The sequence below is a fragment of the Oculina patagonica genome, chromosome 2, assembly GCF_052425735.1.
Source record: "Oculina patagonica isolate OP01 chromosome 2, crgOcupat, whole genome shotgun sequence".
NCBI lineage: Eukaryota > Metazoa > Cnidaria > Anthozoa > Scleractinia > Oculinidae > Oculina > Oculina patagonica.
Window position 1 is genome coordinate 34840364 of NC_135759.1, and position 17862 is coordinate 34858225.

General features: G+C 37.4%; 2 protein-coding genes across 2 annotated transcripts; both read right to left on the bottom strand.

The window, feature by feature from the left end:
- Positions 1–2102: 2102 nt before the first annotated feature.
- On the bottom strand, positions 2103–10514 carry LOC144644363 (small ribosomal subunit protein mS35-like). Its single transcript, XM_078503833.1, has 8 exons — positions 10266–10514; positions 10125–10186; positions 6512–6691; positions 5278–5338; positions 4701–4825; positions 4162–4271; positions 3372–3441; positions 2103–2864 (listed from the first exon to the last, which is right to left on the bottom strand). The coding sequence occupies exons 1-8, from the start codon at positions 10438–10440 to the stop codon at positions 2685–2687; spliced, it is 963 nt and encodes a 320-aa protein (XP_078359959.1). The 5' UTR covers positions 10441–10514; the 3' UTR covers positions 2103–2684.
- Positions 10515–11350: 836 nt separating this feature from the next.
- LOC144644364 (serine/threonine-protein phosphatase 6 catalytic subunit) lies at positions 11351–17543 on the bottom strand. The gene is made up of 10 exons (XM_078503834.1): positions 17451–17543; positions 17267–17362; positions 16860–16925; positions 16012–16079; positions 14966–15039; positions 14089–14168; positions 13845–13910; positions 13618–13671; positions 12837–12926; positions 11351–12528 (listed from the first exon to the last, which is right to left on the bottom strand). The coding sequence occupies exons 1-10, from the start codon at positions 17517–17519 to the stop codon at positions 12280–12282; spliced, it is 912 nt and encodes a 303-aa protein (XP_078359960.1). The 5' UTR covers positions 17520–17543; the 3' UTR covers positions 11351–12279.
- Positions 17544–17862: the final 319 nt, after the last annotated feature.

Sequence of the window (17862 nt, forward strand, 5' to 3'; positions counted from 1 at the left end):
ATCAAGACCCCTTATTAGGTGGAACTCAAGTCCCAGTCATACGTCTGCCCGAATCACCGCAGAACCATGCTCCTATAAAACACCTTTGGATGAGGGTCGCAGGTCCCAACGGGTTAAGGGCTCCCAAGGCCCAAAAAACGGATTCCAGGGCTTTCACACGCCCCCTCAAAAAAGCGAAAAACCAGAGTCCCAGCCAGGCACTGTGACAAAAGTTTTTTGGGCTCCACGTCCTGCAGCAAACTAATATTGGGGCTCCAAGTAACATTTTTTTACCGTGTTTAAATAAAGTTATCCACAAATCAAAGCTTCAGGCTCCATGACGACAATTTTAGAGCTCGCGGGTATCGACCATGCTTTTGCTACCCCCACCCCCCTCCTTTGGCTACCCTGAATAAAGGTGCTGGGTTTTCCCAAGTCGGCTACGTAGGGCGTGGGTAGGAAGCGGTCAGGGACTGGACTAGGTTTTCCCAGATCTAGTTAAATTGAAAATGACAAATTGATAAGCATCAGTGATGACTCATTTGTCGGTGAGCCTGCGTCGATTTTATCATTATTGACGTGTTTAAGTGTTTTTTTCCGAATCAAAAGGGCAAGGGTCCTGTAATGTCCTGTTCAAATTCGTTAACACGCAAAATAAAGCGAATTTCCCCCCGAAAAGTGCTTCTTCGTTGTAAAACATATACATAACCATTAAGGCACTTACAAAGTGACAAGAACACTCAAGAAGTAAAGCTCTGGTCAATTCCTTGCATTCTTGCCTGATGATACCCGACAAAAAAATCAATACATACACACTTCTTTCGTTGATTTTGTAGTTTATTTTATCATTTTTACGACTTTTTTAACTCACAAGACTCGCAGAATTGCACTAAGTCTGCTCCCTCCGCGCGACTAATAGCACTAGGATCATCCTCCTTTCATGTAAAATAAAATGATCCTAGTGATAGGATCATCCTAGTACTAGGATCATCCGAGCGCCATATGTTTTCAGCTTTCAGTTTACATGTGAAGGGTTGCATCTAGCCCTAGCGCTAGGATGATCCTAGTGCTAGGATGATCCTAGTGCTAGGATCATCCCTCATCTAAAAGGGCCTGTTTACAAGCAGGTAGGGTAACCCTAGTGCTAGGGTTACCCTAGCAAGAGGATTAGAAGATAGCCCGGGTTTACAAGCAAAAATTCGCAGGTAGGGTAACCCTACTACCCGGGTCAACTTACATCGGTTATGCTTCAGTTAACCTTGTAAAATTTTGTCGTAATAAGCTGTTATTTGAAAATAATTCCATTCCAGTGCAAAAATACGACAAATTGTGAATGAACACGATGTTTCTTGATCACAATTCCCTGTTTTTGTCGGTATTTTTAAACATATTTAGCTTCTTGGAGCCAAAATATAGTTGTCCCGGGTAGGCGAGTTATCTCTAGCAGAGCGTTTACAAGGCGCTAGGGTAACCCTAGCTGCCTTGTAAACACGTCGATGAAAAAAAGAAGAAATGTGGGAGCGCTAGGGTAACCCTAGCACTAGGGTTACCCTACCTGCTTGTAAACAGGCCCTTAGAGCTGAGAACGAGTGTGAACCAGGAGTGTGAAATAATAAACTGGTAGGAAATTCCCGCATTTCTCCTCCTTCTCATCTTTTCTCGCGTCCCGTTCAGCTTAACATGCCATTTCAAAGTTGCTTTTTGCCTTTTTCAAAAAAAAAAAAAAAAAAAAAAATCACGGCCGGTGATAAAACATGCAAATGAAAACGTGTTTGATCTGCATGGGAATCAATTTGAGAATACAACTTACTATGCACAAGGACTCGTTTTAAAAAGGGGACAAACGCGACTTTGAAATGGCCTATATATTTTTCGACAGGTTGACTGGGAACGGAGCAACTATTAAACAAAGTAACGTTGAAAACAGCTGTTACAAGAAGACAGGTGTAAAAGAGCGTTTTCAATGTGACGTCAAAACAAAGGAACGGCGGCCATATTGGTGTACCAAGCCATTCCTCTGTACAGTGTAAGTGAAAACGCTCAATATGGGGAAAGAGATCGAGTGGTTTCTTGACAAGAGAAACTGGCAGTCATGTACAGGGGCGTAACTAGCCTATAGATAATTTTGTACGGATCAAACTTTAATGACGCTTTGTGATTGGTACAAATACGTGCGACATATTCTGCTAATCACAGTAGCGCTTAGATCAGATGCAAGCAGTGAGCTGCACATGCGCCATCGTCTGTAGGCTGCTGGCAGTCCCAGTTTTTAAACATTCAGCCTCATAGCCTTAAGCAAACATGTTACTGTTATTTCAATTTTACTCTCAATTTTTAACTTGCTCGACGATTCAGAATGGCAACTTGGGACTTTTAGCAGTCTAAAATGTATGATTCTATGATTTTTCGCTTTATTCTCAGTTCTCAAATGGTTTTGGCTCCAGCTGCTAGTCTTCCATCATAAAGTGAACAATTTCCTTGACTTTCCCACACTCTGACCATTGCAGACGTTTTCTTATCTGGTGACAAGAAATTCTTTTCCAGTGGAAGAACCGTTGCGTGACAAGCAATGCGTGACAACCCAAGCGGACGAACAACAACGAAAGTAATAGATTTCGTTGTAAATGTCCAAAATATGTTGCAACTCCAGCGCTGTAAACTGACTTGAAATTTATACCTCCATTCCTGTTCGATCTTTCAGTTTTTTAATCCTTGACGTTAATAAACATTTTAAAATATTTTCCGTACTGGTTCACCCTGTATAGCACTCCATCGCGCAGTTTTAATTGTTTTCTCTGTTTCTGCCTCTTTTCTGGTATTTTGTCCTCTTCTTCGTCACTATCCTCCTCTTCATTACTCACTTCAGTTTCCCAAGGTTCGGTTTTCTGGTAAAATAAAACGCAATTTTTTGTCAATTGTAATGTTATGGTAAATATCGATTACGAGCCAACCTCGTTCACAGAATCTCTCTCTCCCCGCCCACCAGAGCTCTGGGGGGCGGGGAGAGCAAGACCCTGGAAACGAGGTTGTCATCGAGCAGCCCCTCTTGTTTTTCAAATGGCGAGTGGGGCGTCTAGACTAACAAAGAATAGAGACTGCTCTAAGTCGATGGGAGATCCAGGAGTACATTCTAATGAACAGTCATCGCACTACCCAAAAGTGCATTTCACAATTTTGTTTCAAACATTGTTGTAGTTAATCCACGTTAAATTCAAATCAATCTATTCAAACAAGCTACAAACCCGGCCAAAACTGTTGAGGCAATCAACGAAAGATTATAGTTTATTTCAGGGGGGAGGGGAGGGGGAGAGGGAGTATTAACTTTCAGAATCGGTTTCTCGTAGGGATAATAATGAATTCTAGCCATCACAACAAAACGAGATTCAACTTACCCACGACTCATGATAAAGCACCGTGAACAAATACATGGCGTAATCTCGATTTTGTTTTCTTGTTGGGCACCTGAAAAGACAAACAAGGTTATGCAGACATTACTGTGATGGAGAACTGCCTGGCTTGTCACCCTTTGATAATAAAAAGATTGGTTTCTAATGAAAATGAATGCTTCAGTACATTGGCAGGCAAGTGAAACACTAAAAACCTTACTGTTTCAAAAGTTAGCCCTTCGCTTCAACTGAGCAAGCAAGCTTGGGGATTTTGGGTCAAGTGATTAACTTAGGGTGCTTTCCAGTAATCAGGATGGGGAGTTAAAGCCGATGAAAATTCCATCACAATAACTGTGAATACAATTTAGCAATTGAATGATCTAGCCGAACATGTTCTGATTAATATTGAAATTCCTCCAGTTTTGACTGGTAGTAAGCACCCTTAGTGTACATTAGAGGAAGCCGGTAATGAAAAACGCAGAAATAAGCTTAAAATTCAAGGGATGTTAAAATGCTAAAAAAAAATTCTCACTATTTTTTTAATGCCAGTGTTGCTAGGTTCTTATGCATGTAATAGAGGAAAAGACTGCAAACAGCCATGGTATTGGATGGAAGAACAGACGGGAAGATTGAAATGTTTGAAAAACATTAAAACCACGCAAGCACGTTGCGACTTCTTTGAAAAAAGCTGCTCTATCATTATCACATCTCCATCTTGGATAAAATTCACTGCCAATTCAGTGAACACAGGCTCGCAAGGGCCTTTAATAATCTGATAACAATAAAAATACTGTACCTGTCTGCTACAATGGTGAGCTCGTCAGTCTCTGGATCATAACGATCCTCCACAAGTTCAATCAACTTCTTTCTAGCATGATCATCTAATACCAGATCTTTCAGATAAACCTTATTTTTAAGTAAGAACAAAAGAAAATATGTAAGTTTAAACTGAATGACCCTTTCTCTCTCCTTTGTGGGCATACAGCTGTAGGTTGTTATATCATTAAGATAACAAGATTCTTCATTGTTCATAATCACATCTCTGACATTTTCCTAAGCTTGAGTGGGGTTTTACTAACAGAGGTTGTTGAAGCAACATAACATATCTTTACGACAACTACATAAGAAGGGCACTGTTCTTTGGGCTTGTCACACAATCCATCCGGCTTCCCAAAAAAAGGACTGGAAAGATAGCATCACGAGTCAAGAAACTGTCTGCATAGGAACCTAGTATAGGAGTTTATACAGTGCGTTTTGAGGGTTCTCAAACAGTGTACAGTGAGTTAAATGATAAATGTCTAAATCTTTGATTTTTAATTAGTGTTTCAACAGTACCTGAAGTTTAACTATCCTTGATCCAGGATGGTAAAGTGATGGTCCAGCAAATAAGTAGTTTTTGGATGTGATTCGTAACGGCATGCTGGAAAGGTCAAGGTTGCTTGGCCATTCAGTACATAATGCTTACATGAAAAAAAAAGAAAAATAATAAGTTGAAATTCTTTCAACAGTTAAAATGCCACACAATTTCTGATCTACCCTTATTCAGTTGAGAAAAAGATTTATCAAGGTCACAGGAATTGTATGTGAAACAATAAATTTTTAGAAAATGTACATTTTGTAATGAAAATAAGGCACACATGGTGCCTCAAGGAAATACAAAACTTTTCAGTCAAGTTGGTTTCAAATAGTACACAGAACGTTTTCACAAAGTTTATACTTTCGTTTTTTTTGTGTGATATTTTGTTCTACTGTATGTGTCACTGTGTATGAAGTCTCAGTTTACTTTCAAACTGAGCAATTTACATATTACACAATTTCCATTATTACCAGGGATACATGGACCTTGCATAATAAAAACATTTATGCAGCACAGGCAGCACTCACTTCTGTTATATTGTTAGATGTTACTCACGTTTTAAGGCTGCACAGTGTCTTTCAACAGCAGGAGGAGTTAGGTGAAAAAAGTTTGGTATCTGAAAAAAAAAATCAAATATAATGTACATATTTTATAATACAGTAAACACCCGCGTGTAAGAACCTACAATTTTCTAAGTTTGGCAAAATAGGTTCTTGTATTTGGGGGTAGTTATTGGTAATTTAGGCTAAGTAGGTTCTTAATAAGGTTCTTAATTTCTAAGGAGGAGCCATAGTTTTTGATTGTACGCGAAGAAAAAAAATGGGTTTGGTCCTTCATTATGCAGCATTAATTTATTCATAACTGTAATAATAATAATAATAATTTAATAATTTATATAGCGCTTTTTACATGTGCTGATCAAAAGCGCTTTACAATAATTTCATTAAAAACATTAAAAACTGTATTGCTTCAAGCCTCATGCAAGGTCCAAAGAAGACAATTACAGTCTATGTGAATCTGTCTTTTCTTTATTTGTAAATACAGTTTGGGATGTTCTGTTAAAAATGTTCATAAAAATTTTCTATAACCCACATATAAGAACCTGCTGAAATTTGCTTGGCTAAACAGGTTCTTATATTTTGGGGTATTAAAATGGCAAATTTCTGCCAGCAGGTTCTTAAACCACTAGGTTCTTACACGCGGGTGTTTACTGTAGCTACTAAAATTTTTATAGTATAAAAATAATTTCCATAATTTATATTACCGGGGTATTTTGGAAATTATAAGATGAAAAGATACATGCAGTATTTTGGACTATATAGATCCTGCACAAAGTGCATTATAGAACTTTCTCTTTCACAGGGTAACCACACTGACAAATTTATAAAAATATTGTTGTAAGACATCATGTAAAAATACATTTTTGTATCAGAAAATCTACCAAATTTAAATGCTTTAGTGAAAATCAATTTTTTTCTCTACATCAGGCCAGTACTTACAGTACATGTATCTACAGTATCAGTGACATGGAGTGACTAAGGGTATTTCTACTCCCCCCTTCTCTGGATAGAAATATCAATACCCATTTATACACCAGGGTGAAGAGAGGCACAGTGAGAGTATATTGGCTTGCCTAAGAACACAACATACAGTATTGTCTTGACTGGTATCAAACTCAGACTGCTTAATCCAGTATCCAGCATATTCATTACCAAGCCTCAACACCTCTCAGTAACTAGATGAAGTTGCCCGATGTATCCTTAACCTACATCACAAGGCAGTACTGTACCTTCATGAGGTCCAGGTTTCCAACTGCTTTTAGACGCAGTCCAAAATTAGGTCTGTTGTGTTTCACTCTTCCCATCCTAAAGAAAATAGGAATAGCAGCTGGATTATATGACTGGGCTCCTGAGAAAACAGATGGCCAATCTATTGCTTCCATCTTCATTCTCATTGTTCCAGAGGTGTTCTGTGAAAAGGTCAAAACAAGTCTGATGAATATAAGTATTTTTTTTTGGTTCTAAGGCCATTCCAATAAAATGTTTCGTTTCCCATCGCCCCGTCCCTTGTGATGGTGAGTCGGTCGGTCGGGCAAAAAAAAAAAAAAGAATGAACACTTGAAGGGTTCTGGGTTCCAGAAAAGGCCGGGCTGCTAAGTAAGAAAGCCTGATTACAAAGTCAAATCGAGAACGTGGTCTTTTCGTTCGTTATTTCTTAACAGTCTTTAAATAACGTAGTATCGATTTTTATTAAAGACAAAGACATCACATCATACCAATTGTTGTTAATAAAACAAGATCGTGTGCTTGTAAATTGAAGTACTTGCTTCTTTGACCAGTGAATCTGGAATTTTTTTTTTACTTTTCGAAAAAAATGGGTCGGTCAGGCGATGGGAAACGAAACATTTTATTGGGATGGCCCAACTAATAAAAGATAACTGTACATAGTGCTAAGGCCCTTTAGAAAAAAGTGTCCAAAAATAAGAAAACATATTTATTGCTTAGAAGAAAATGTAGATTACAAGAGAAAATCTATTGTTCACAAGTCAGTTTTGATTCAAAATCAAGTAGAATAATGGTACATGCACTAAGTAAATTTCATCTCGGCTCATAATTTTACCTTCAGTAAAATTATTCACACGTAAGAAGTTTAGTTTGGCTATAAAAGAAAGAAAGAAAGGCTTGAAAATTTTCCAATTTATATCCCAGAGTTTCTTACACCTCCCATCACCGAGTACAGAAACTCCTCCACTTCACCCCCACTGTATGTCGGTAGTATCGAAAACGAAGACCTCGAAAACGAAGACCTAAGACCTAAGACCCAGTCGAAAACTAAGACCCATACGAAAACTAAGACCCAGTCGAAAACTAAGACCCATACGAAAACTAAGACCCAGTCGAAAACTAAGACCCATACGAAAACTAAGACCCAGTCGAAAACTAAGACCCAGTCGAAAACTAAGACCCGTACGAAAACTAAGACCCGTACGAAAACTAAGACCCAGTCGAAAACTAAGACCCAGTCGAAAACTAAGACCCGTACGAAAACTAAGACCCAGTCGAAAACTAAGACCCAGTCGAAAACTAAGACCCGTACGAAAACTAAGACCCGTACGAAAACTAAGACCCATACGAAAACTAAGACCCGGCCAAAACCAGCGTTACCAAGAGTTGCGTGACATTCTGTTATTATTATATAATAATAATAACAGAATAATATTGAAGCAGACTGAGCGTACTGAGAACGTACTACTGATCAAAAATCTAGACTTGATCGAAAACTAAAACCTGATCGAAAACGGTTGCTGCGTCACAGAAGAGACAGCCAAAGTCTCCAACAGTAATGCACCGTATCGAAATCTTAACGCGCACAATACTTGCTTCAATAAACTTCGCTACCCGATTGGGGGGGGGGATTGTGCTGGGATGCTCTCCAATGATGCCTTTAGAGGCCATGACATTAGCGTTTCCTTAACTTTACAGTATTAACACCCTTGCGGCTTTTTGTGATCAAAATTATTCTTAGGAAAACAAATTTCTTCTCTAAGCAGTTCCTTTCAAAAGGATTTCTCAGGAAAGAATACGCTAACTGAGTTATGTCTAACTGTCTCGTTTGAAGCCAAACCTGCTCCCATTATACCTCAGTGTTTTATATGATCCCGTGGGTAACATTAGGAATTGAACCATGTATGAACGATGAGCGCTTATACAATCCTTTTGTCTTCCAACTTTTGGTGCTTTGTTTTTGTTTCTTTGCCAAGTATAAATGAGAGGTATTCAAGACTAGTACCTTTTAAATCGTTTTCACGCGTAACCGATTTATCAGATGATGTTTTCTTTTATTTGAAACTAGAAACGCGTCACCTTTAGTGTCCTTTACATTGTCGATATTGTTGTTTACATGAACGTGTGCCATCGTTATTCGTTTCGAAATGTCTCGAACTGTCATGTATATGATTTGACATTGAACGAGTACATTTCATTTTCTTCGCAGTTTTTTGGATCGAAACCGCAATGTCATTAATTAAAGGGATGGATCAGCCAGTAAGAATACAAACTGGACACATCTGTTTGAACTGTACTGTGCAGTTGGGATCTGCACAAGTCATTGCGACAGTATAGTGTCGTATATTTGCCAAACAGGGCTACATTGTGTATAGATCTCGTCAGTTTGCGAGGTTATCTAGTTTTACTTAGAGTTGTTTGTTTCAGTTTCAATGATAATGAATGATAGATTTTTCTAAATTTAGTAAATAAAGGTTTTGTTAGTGCTTCTTATGTGTAGGCCAAGATGTTTTAATTTTACTCATGTAGCGCGTAACGAGGCGTACTCACTTCAAAATTAAAGACAAATATTTGTAGGATTTCAATGAAACTTGATCGATACGTTCTCAGTACTCGTCTGCTTCAATGTTATTCTTATCCAACACTGATTCGTAGAGTACAAACATCGCGCAAAACGAGTACAAATGTCACTCGATATTTGTACTTGTCTCATTTCCCCGACCAAAAGATTAAAAACCTTGGCAAGTCATGTGTGACCTAGGCTCCCGCAGTGCTATCAGAATGGAATTTTCAAAAGGAACAGCATCTTTTCATTCCGTTTACGTGTTGAAATAACTGTAGCGTTCCATTTGTCGAAAAATTCTCTCCGAAAATTCCATGTAAATGGAAAGCGCTCATTGATTTTCGATTTCAGTAGTACGTTCTCAGTACGCTCAGTCTGCTTCAATATTATTCTGTTATTATTATTATATAATAATAACAGAATGTCACGCAACTCTTGGTAACGCTGGTTTTGGCCGGGTCTTAGTTTTCGTATGGGTCTTAGTTTTCGTACGGGTCTTAGTTTTCGTACGGGTCTTAGTTTTCGTACGGGTCTTAGTTTTCGGACTGGGTCTTAGTTTTCGACTGGGTCTTAGTTTTCGTACGGGTCTTAGTTTTCGTACGGGTCTTAGTTTTCGACTGGGTCTTAGTTTTCGACTGGGTCTTAGTTTTCGTACGGGTCTTAGTTTTCGTACGGGTCTTAGTTTTCGACTGGGTCTTAGTTTTCGACTGGGTCTTAGTTTTCGTACGGGTCTTAGTTTTCGACTGGGTCTTAGTTTTCGTATGGGTCTTAGGTCTTAGGTCTTCGTTTTCGAGGTCTTCGTTTTCGATACTGCCACTGTATGTCTGCTGGTATCAGGCGTAATAAAAAAAAATAATTGTGATTTGAGTGAACAATAATCGGATCAGCCAGATTTTTTTTTAGCACTTCTTCATTTTGAGATGTACATGTATGCAGATGTATGGGCTCACAGTTTGAAATCTGTAATCAAGCATCAGTGGCGCATTCCCAGCGAAGTGGGGGAAGGGGGAGCGGGTTCTCTTCTAAATCAAGGTGTAGTACAATTTAATTCCAACCTTTGCTATTCGCTGCTTCAGTCTGTGAGATTTCTGGTTATCACCTGTTCTTCTTCTCTTTCCTAAAACAGAGAAAGGATGTAAACTTACCACAGTTATATGATAAGTCCTCTAAGTTCAAATTTAGTTTTAAAAGCTTACCTTGTTGTTTCATCATAAAAGTGGCTGATTGGACCACGCGTGAAACATATTGACGATACAAACATATATTAAATGCTTTTATATTCTGGTGTCTGTTAAATGTGCAACTAGCTCTAGGACAAAGTGAAATCTGCGACCACAACCGACTGCTGCCTGCTGTAGCCGCAGCCGCCATCTTGGATCACTAATTAGATCCCGTTCCCTCGCGCCGCATAACCAGGCCAGTGCTTCATGTATGCATACCAAACCGGCCCCTTTTCGGTGCAAAGAATTGTTCGCCGTTGTTGTTATATTTAACAAATTGTAATATTGTAAGCAGTGAGTTTCTGGGATGGATTTTGGTATCGGGTTTATCATGACCTGAAAAAAGGCAATTTTTTTTAAGGGGAGAGGGGGGGGGGGTGCTGGTGCACTTCTCCCATTCCCCCACCCCACCCAGACTTAAAATAATGCAGGAGCCCATGGTTGATGTGAAAATTTTAAGTGTATCTGTACTATCAATAACAAGGTAAATGTGTGCAGTATCGACAAATAATTATGTGTTGAAAGTTTTTGTGGATACTTCATCCTTAAAACTGAGTTGTTCTAGAAAATATCCATTATATCCATACCATTCTGATAGTAAGTTTCATTGGCTTGAGCTCCCAAAATACACCCCCCCCCCCCCCCAACTCCTCCTGGAAATTTGCATTTAAGCTTTTGAAACCTGTATTGTATTGTACGTTCTGGGCGACCTAAATTGTAATTTGCTTAATCCCCAGGATCATGGATTTGAAGCGGTCGCGAATACGTTCTTAAATCAGAGTTTGGCAGTTTGTATTGTATTGTATAAACCTCCCTCCTCTTGGAATTTCTTGAATAGTCATCTTTAAACTTCACAATGACTATATTATACTTTTTACACAACTCAGAACTGGAAACGCCTGGCAAAAAAAACCCTTTCAATTTGGACTGTAAAGCACCTCTCATCCAAAAAACAACAAAATTATTCTTTTACATTTTGATCATATGATGCACATTCTGATTGGTTGATTTGTCATTTAGCAAGAGGCTACGTAAATACAGTTATCATGCCACAAACTTCATTGCATTTTGTCGGCTTTATTTCAAGTTATAAAAGAAATAGAAACAACCACTACCTATTTACACAGCCTAACACTTGAGACAGTTTGGAAGAATTTGAAAGTACTTACAAAAACTTTCAAATTCTCCCAAACTTCTATCTTGCATTAGCAGCAGGCTATGTGAACACATGTTTTATTACAAGTCCTGCAAACACTTTCTTTCTTTCTTTATTTATTTTTTACACAATAAAAAGTCTGAAATTGAAAAAAAAATACTAGGGAGAATATACATGTTTTAGTAACTTTCACAGGAAAATACATGTACGTCCACTTCTTATCTGCCTGTGCTAAGATCTCTTAAAAATCTAAACTACATGTAATTTCCAAAATGGCATCTAAAGAAACGGCCATCTAATTCCAAATTACATGTAACACATATTCGACAATAAATTACTAGCGAGGGTGCGAGCCTTCTTCATGACATTCCACAAAGTACATGAACTGTAGAATATTTTCCACAATTTTACAGTCACTGCAACTTCACATGGTTGTAAATGTTTGGATATCTGATCTTTATATATCTGATCTTAGTATATCCCATGCATAGAGCCACTTGAGCTTATCGTTTAATAATGCTAATAAATCCTGGACTAGCTAATAAAATAAATGAATGGTGCTTGGTCCTGCTTTGAGCAATAAACCCTGAGGGATGAGTAGTTGAAAAATCAATATCAAATATGCCTGTACATCATTGTGGTATCAAGCTGGAAGCAGTTGCCCATAGATCTTTCAGCTACCAAGGAAACTGCCAATAGCTGCCTTAAGTTGCACTTCTGATCAGAGTGTTTAACAGTCTGCCAGTTGATAATTGTATAAAAGTACTTTTAACTAAATGCTAAGGTCAATAAACTAATTTTCTACCACAGAGTAACAGTCATATTTACATCAATTTATAAAAAGTAGGGTGTTGTTGTTCTGGGAGGTATGACCCTGTCACAGTCTGGCACTGCTTTGAACAGCTTGGGCTCTCTTGTATCAGCGTCAGAGAAAGCCAATATGGAAGCAATGTTTCCACAGCGGTAGCAATAGTTTGGAGCAGACCACACGGTGACCAGTGTCTCGTCAAACATGTACTTGTATCCTTCATGGACTAACTGGTGTGCACGGCAAATCAGCTTCAAGTTGTTGATGTGTACAAACTAGGCAAAATGAAAAATGAAAATCATTCTTTAAATCCACATAACTGTAAACACTTTGACACTAATTTCAAATGAATAATGATGCATCTGCAATACAAACTAAACAATTAGCTGTAGCAGTTAATTTAGCCTGTGTACAGCCGTCCTGCTCCGCGATTTTTTTGAGCGGAGTGGGACTGCGGTACACAGGCTACAGTTAATTTACCTCCACTTTTATCAACACATGTACAACCTGCAGAACACTCTTAGCAACTGTTGCAAATTTCTTAGAGAAGTTTAATGAGTGAAGCGGAAATTTACACACTTACCTCAGTAGTAACTTTTGCTCCAAACAGCCATCCTGCTCCGCGAGGACTAATAGCCCAGGTGTCGACATCCTCTGGGTCAGACCATACCAGATGTACACAACATTAAGGATTTTTCAATACTCTTAATTTAATTTTGAGTAGAGTTACTTGCTTATAATTTATGTTGAAGTAACTCACCATGAATAGCTTTGGCTACTCATGGGTTACTAAGGAACTTATTTTTTTTTATATATTGCAACACACACACAAACAAAATACATCACAAAAACAACATCTTCGTTACAGTTATTCTATGCAAGAAACGGAAACCGAATTGACGCAGTTTGTTATCTTTAGTTGACCGGTATATTGCTTGGAACTTTTTACTCCAATTAGTAAAATTGTCAGGAAATCTTTCCTGCCACTTTTGTACACCCCTTGGAATAATAAAACTGTGATTGGTTACTAGTTAGTACTAAGGAACTAATGATAATTAACATATTTGTAAAGCACCTAGAGTAGGCCTGGATAGGCGCTATAAAAATACTTATTATTATTATTATTATTATTATTATTATTATTATTATTATTATTACATTAATTATTTTTAGAGTTTTAAATAAAAGGTTTAAGATTCCTGTTTGAGATTGGAAAAGGCAGAAAAAACAGTAACCTAACCCATTCTGAAAAGTTATACTACTGAGGTCCTTGCTTTTTTTGAAGCGAACTTTGCCATCCTTTTTTGTGACGAGTTGGCATAAAATGTTGAACAACACACTGCAATAAATTGGTAATAAAGGATATCACAAAATGCTCCTTTGTGAGGAATTTCCATATTACGATCTATAGTTCGAATCTGCAAGGAACCAAAGTAATGTCAATAACTAGCTGAAATTTAATAATGGAATTGAACAAAGATTACTTCAGCTACAAATAACCTTCATGTACAATGTCTTGCATCTGTTTTAATTTGAACATTAAATTTTAGAAATTTATGAACAGTACGAGTAACTTGTAAAATTTTAGTACCTGATCAAGGGTTCGGATATCTGGTGATAACCCACCATGAACACACAGAATCTGTCTATCAATAATCTAACAAAAAAAGAAACAAATGTAAGATAATACTGCTAATAGCTGTACTTGGCAGGTTTGGAAGACAACACATAACCTATTGTCTGAAGATTCCAATATCTCTAGATTTCAAACTTTTTTTCACAATAAAATTATAACTAAATATCATTTTAAAGATGGTGGTGTATGAGAAACTTACAGCAGCCACTGTTAAGAGATCAAACACTTTACAGCAGTATCTCCAAGCATTGGCATTTCCATACTTTGACTGACATTCATCTGACAAATGAACAAAAACAAAGCTTACATGAAAGTGGAAGAGATTCACTTATTCAATTAAATGGAAGTACATGTTCTCAAGTTAAGTGTAACGACTAGACAGCTGGGTACCAGAGAATTTAATCCAGGGGGAAGGGGAAATACTCCTGATCACTTTATGCCATGGAGACCGAGATAAGTTCCAGCCTGATGGGACACCAGTCTTGAATGCAAGACTTGACCTTTAACTTTCTCAAGATGTACTTGCAATGGACTGTATGCCATTTAGGGAGCGTAACAATACTACTACAAGCCTTGTGCTACAGAAGGCAGAGCTATATCTAAGCACCCACACTATTGAGCCACTTGCTTCTTGTTTCCAGAATTAAACATTTTTAAGTGTCTTTATTTTTTTAGATTATTTTCTAAGAATTTACCATGATCTCAAATTTCATAATTATCACACAAGCAGGATTGCTCTTTTCTGCTGGCAACGTTATGGTAAATTTCACTAGCAGTGAAAAACCATATTATTTCATAAGTTTTTTTCCCTAAAATGAATTCACATTTATCCCTTTAAAACTTTATAAAGAGGGATGTAGGGATGTAGCTAAGAAACCACTAAGCTGGCTTATCAAATAAGCCCAGCTTGCTTTTCTGGCCTTAGCAGCTCTAAAAGTTTACCTAAGTCTTTGTTTTTATGCGAAATTTCAGCCGGATTTAAAAGTTTTATTTCGGCACCCGGGCCTAGTGACATCCCTGCGAACATGTACAAGTTTTTCAACAACACTCTTAAAACAAAGATGACAGAGGCATACCATAGAAGCCATAAACTTGAGTGATCTGTCTGCTTTCATGATTTCCCCTCAGAAGTGTGATACGATCAGGCCATCTGCAACAGCACAACAACAAATTGCTAATCAATTTTAATGTCAGGGAAATATTGCAAAAAAAAAGAATTATTATTGTTATGCACTCTTTGGCTTGCCAGTGAAAAACTTTGGTGCTTGATGCTCATTTGATTAACAAACTGCTACGATTTCCAGTTGAGTACGACGCGCACAAAGTTTGGTGACGAAGTTTCAACATAACAACGGCATTGTTGTCAAGGGCAAACTTCTCTGTTTCCATTGGTAACTTGTCGTTACAGGTACTGACTGCCAAAGTTCTTTTATACAAGGAGGACCTCTCGGGAAACAGGGCAATTTTTTGATTGGCTAATTTCGATCCAAGATGGCGTCAGTTTTAATTGAGCAATTTTTTGATTGGCTAATATTTTGAAATTTCGATCCGAAATGGTGTTAGCTTTTGTCAGCTTTACGAAACGCTAAATGTTCTTCATTTCAGTTCGCGAATTATTCATTTTGCACTTGAGAAAGATATATTATTTAAAGCTGAAATAATTCTTAAAGCTGCTAGAAAATCCCTGGAGTTGGAAAACGATAAAATTTCAGTTGAACAGTAACTCTAACGAGGAAGGTAAAGTGACGCGCGTTAAACATAACGTCAACTCTCAACACAGATCTGTTACCGTCGATATAAAACAGCTAAGGCATAATATATTCCCGGTATATTTCGTTATTTGTTTCTTTTATCGTTGTCTCTGTGTATATATTTTTTATTTGAAAGCGTAATAAAGTGTTGCTGACGATATTTGTAGTGTTTGTATTTATTTCAGCATCGAGATTGTCGAGCAAGGCAGTTACAAAAACAAATTTGTTACCAATGGTAACAGAGAAGTTTGCCCTTGACAACAATGCCGTTGTTATGTTGAAACTTCGTCACCAAACTTTGTGCGCGTCGTACTCAACTGGAAATCGTAGTGAAACTGTTGCCAGTTTAAACATAAAAAATAAAATCTTACTTGGCTTTTAATGTAAGTAATCTGGTAAAAGTTTCCAAGCTGAAGTAACCTCTATCTACAAAGTCTCCCTGTGGAAAAATGAATTTCATCTCCTGTTAGGACGTCATTACTATTGTTATTATTGTAAACTAATTCTACTCACTATCTGTATTTCTCATTGTCTGATGGTTTGCAGCTACATATCAAAATCGGCATACGGAAGATAATCATTCATGCTGCCTACTACAAATAGCAACAAACATAATCACACCAAATTGCACATGAATCTTACAAATTAAAGTGAAAATTAAATATTTATTATTTCACTCACAGCTTAATACATGTATTTTTATCATGATATCATAACAAAACAGCAGTAATGTATTATTAGATTCCAGTTTTGGTTCTGCTAGTTAGAATATTCAAAACTATAAAATAACTATGCAAGCATCAACAGTTTACCGTAAATGATCTAATAAACACTGGGTCAACCATGTTGAGGTTGTTGGCCTCTTCTATGTCCGAGTCAGGCAAGAACTAACTACATTGCGTGATAGTCTATGGAGCATTTCCTTGGTTTTTGATATTATTCTTGGAAGGGGGGCATCTATTACATATGGGGCGTTTATTAGAGAGGGGCGTCTAATACAAACTTTACACTTCAGGGAGAGCGTTCATTAGATACGAGGCGTTTATTTGAAAGTGGGAATTTATTGGATCATTTACGGTATTTAAAATGTTCTGCAATAAATGTGTGGAGTTCTACCCATGTATGTTTGCCTTTTTGAATAATAAATGTTGGTGTATCTTCAGAACAAGCATACATGGAATGCAACTTTAAAAGGTTGGCAAAAATATAATACTCTCACCATGAAGATATAAGATGTGTCTGGAACTTGACCTCCAGTGTTAAACAACTCCTCTAAATCATAAAACTGTCGGGAATAGACAAAATGCATGAACTCTAAAATTTTCCATAATTTGTTCACAGAAAATAAAGCTACTATTAAAGCTAATGTAGTAAAGGTAGGTAACATTGTAAAATTGTAACGACATAACTGAATACACTCATGCGTATGCCCTCTAAACGTGAAGTAGAAAAAGAAAACACGAAAAATTAACTAAATGATTTTTTTCCTCGATGTAAGCTTACTGAGTAAATTTTATAATAATCGGCTTTCTCGTACACTGACAAGCACCGTACCATGCATACCACTTCGGAGCATTAAACAGTAATCACAGAGAATAATCACGATTAATAAAAATGCAATCATACCTGTCCATGAATGTCTCCACATACTGTGACCGGAGTGGAAACTGGCTGAACGTTTGATTCTTCAAGCAGCAGTTCGCAAACGCAGTCGCAAAGTTTCTGTTATTAATATCGCAAGAATTCGTATTAGGCTAATATATCAAACACACCAGAAATATACCAAGACGTTTTGGTGAAAAGAAATTACCTTCAGGTCATTTTCTGGAAGATATTTACATTCTTTTGCAATTTCAATCCAGTGGTCCACGTCCGCCATTTTGATTTTGAAAGCAGTAATGATCATGCGCAATACATTCCCGCTGACTGACTGGCCTCGTTCCTATGATCTAATGATTTTCTGAGGGGGAGGGGGGGGATATGAAAAATTTTGAAGAAAAAATTGTCTGCAGGAGGCCTAAAAAGACAAAATAAATTGCTTGCAAACACCATATGTATAAAAAAAATTAGTTTGTTCTTCGAAACGAAATGTTTGCAGAGGTGCATAAATTAAAAAGAAAAGTTTGCAGACGAAAACTATAACGGTCCGTCCCTTAGGTTCGAATTTAACGAAAAAAGAACGCCTGATGGCAGGTTACCTTATTATAGGATTAACGCTTGTG